General features: G+C 56.9%; 2 protein-coding genes across 2 annotated transcripts; one reads left to right on the top strand and one right to left on the bottom strand.

Moving 5' to 3' along the window:
- Window positions 1-13: 13 nt before the first annotated feature.
- Tsp_15997 (conserved hypothetical protein) lies at window positions 14-347 on the bottom strand (the record flags this gene model as incomplete). Its single annotated transcript, XM_003367151.1, has 1 exon — window positions 14-347. A coding segment is annotated over one exon (334 nt), but the record flags the coding sequence as incomplete, so codon positions are not given.
- Window positions 348-388: 41 nt separating this feature from the next.
- Window positions 389-712, top strand: Tsp_15998 (cytochrome c oxidase, Cbb3-type, subunit III). The gene has a single exon (XM_003367152.1). It carries the CDS (start codon window positions 389-391, stop codon window positions 710-712), a length of 324 nt encoding a protein of 107 aa, XP_003367200.1.
- The last annotated feature ends 44 nt before the right edge of the window (window positions 713-756 follow it).

The following is a 756-nucleotide window of genomic DNA, read 5'->3' on the forward strand; positions in this document are numbered from 1 at the left end:
CTCTTCAATGTACCTGACCTAACTGGAAACGCACGTGGCGAGTCGGCAACTCTAGCACTCAGGCCATGTACACCCCTGACGGTCACCGCGCTTGGTGTTCCGCTGAGCTCCAGTTCATGAGTCCTGATGAGCGATTTCTCCGAAGCACTGTCGAGAAGGTAGTTGACCAATCGCTTCTTCCCGTTCTCACCGTGGGCCATCGCTTGAACGACAGGCAGGAGGACCCCGGGAGCCCGAACAGTCGAGGAGAAGTAGACACCCACTGGAGCGAGTTCAGTCGCGGCTCTGCCAAAAGCCCCATCTTCTGCTTCCGAACCCTGGGCAGATGCCGTTGTCGGGCTCTTCTCCTTAACAGATGCATCCGGTTGCGCCGCGGGTCTTGCATTTCATGAAGCTGCTGGCCGCCTGCTTCGTCTGCGGTTCTGACGACGGTGGGGGTTCTCCGAGGCAAGCAAAGGATGCTGACCTGCTTGATCAAGATTCTGCTGGCAGCTCCCTCTACGGTGCCCTGTTCGCAGACATCCAAAACACAGTCCATGTTTCCGGACACATTGCCATCGTTCCGGCCCGGAGAGTTCGACGAAATCGCGGGCAACTCTCAACAGGATGGATTCCGCAACAACACCACGCAGTTTCCGACTGGATCCACTTTGTATGGTGGGCCGTCATGAAACGCTCTCCCCTGCTCCAAACCTCCGCTCCGGTTTTCTGAGCAGTCATCTTTCTTTGCTGAGCCTCTTGATCTTGAGACTGGCT

The sequence above is a fragment of the Trichinella spiralis genome (genome assembly GCF_000181795.1).
Source record: "Trichinella spiralis strain ISS 195 chromosome Unknown Scfld4759, whole genome shotgun sequence".
NCBI lineage: Eukaryota > Metazoa > Nematoda > Enoplea > Trichinellida > Trichinellidae > Trichinella > Trichinella spiralis.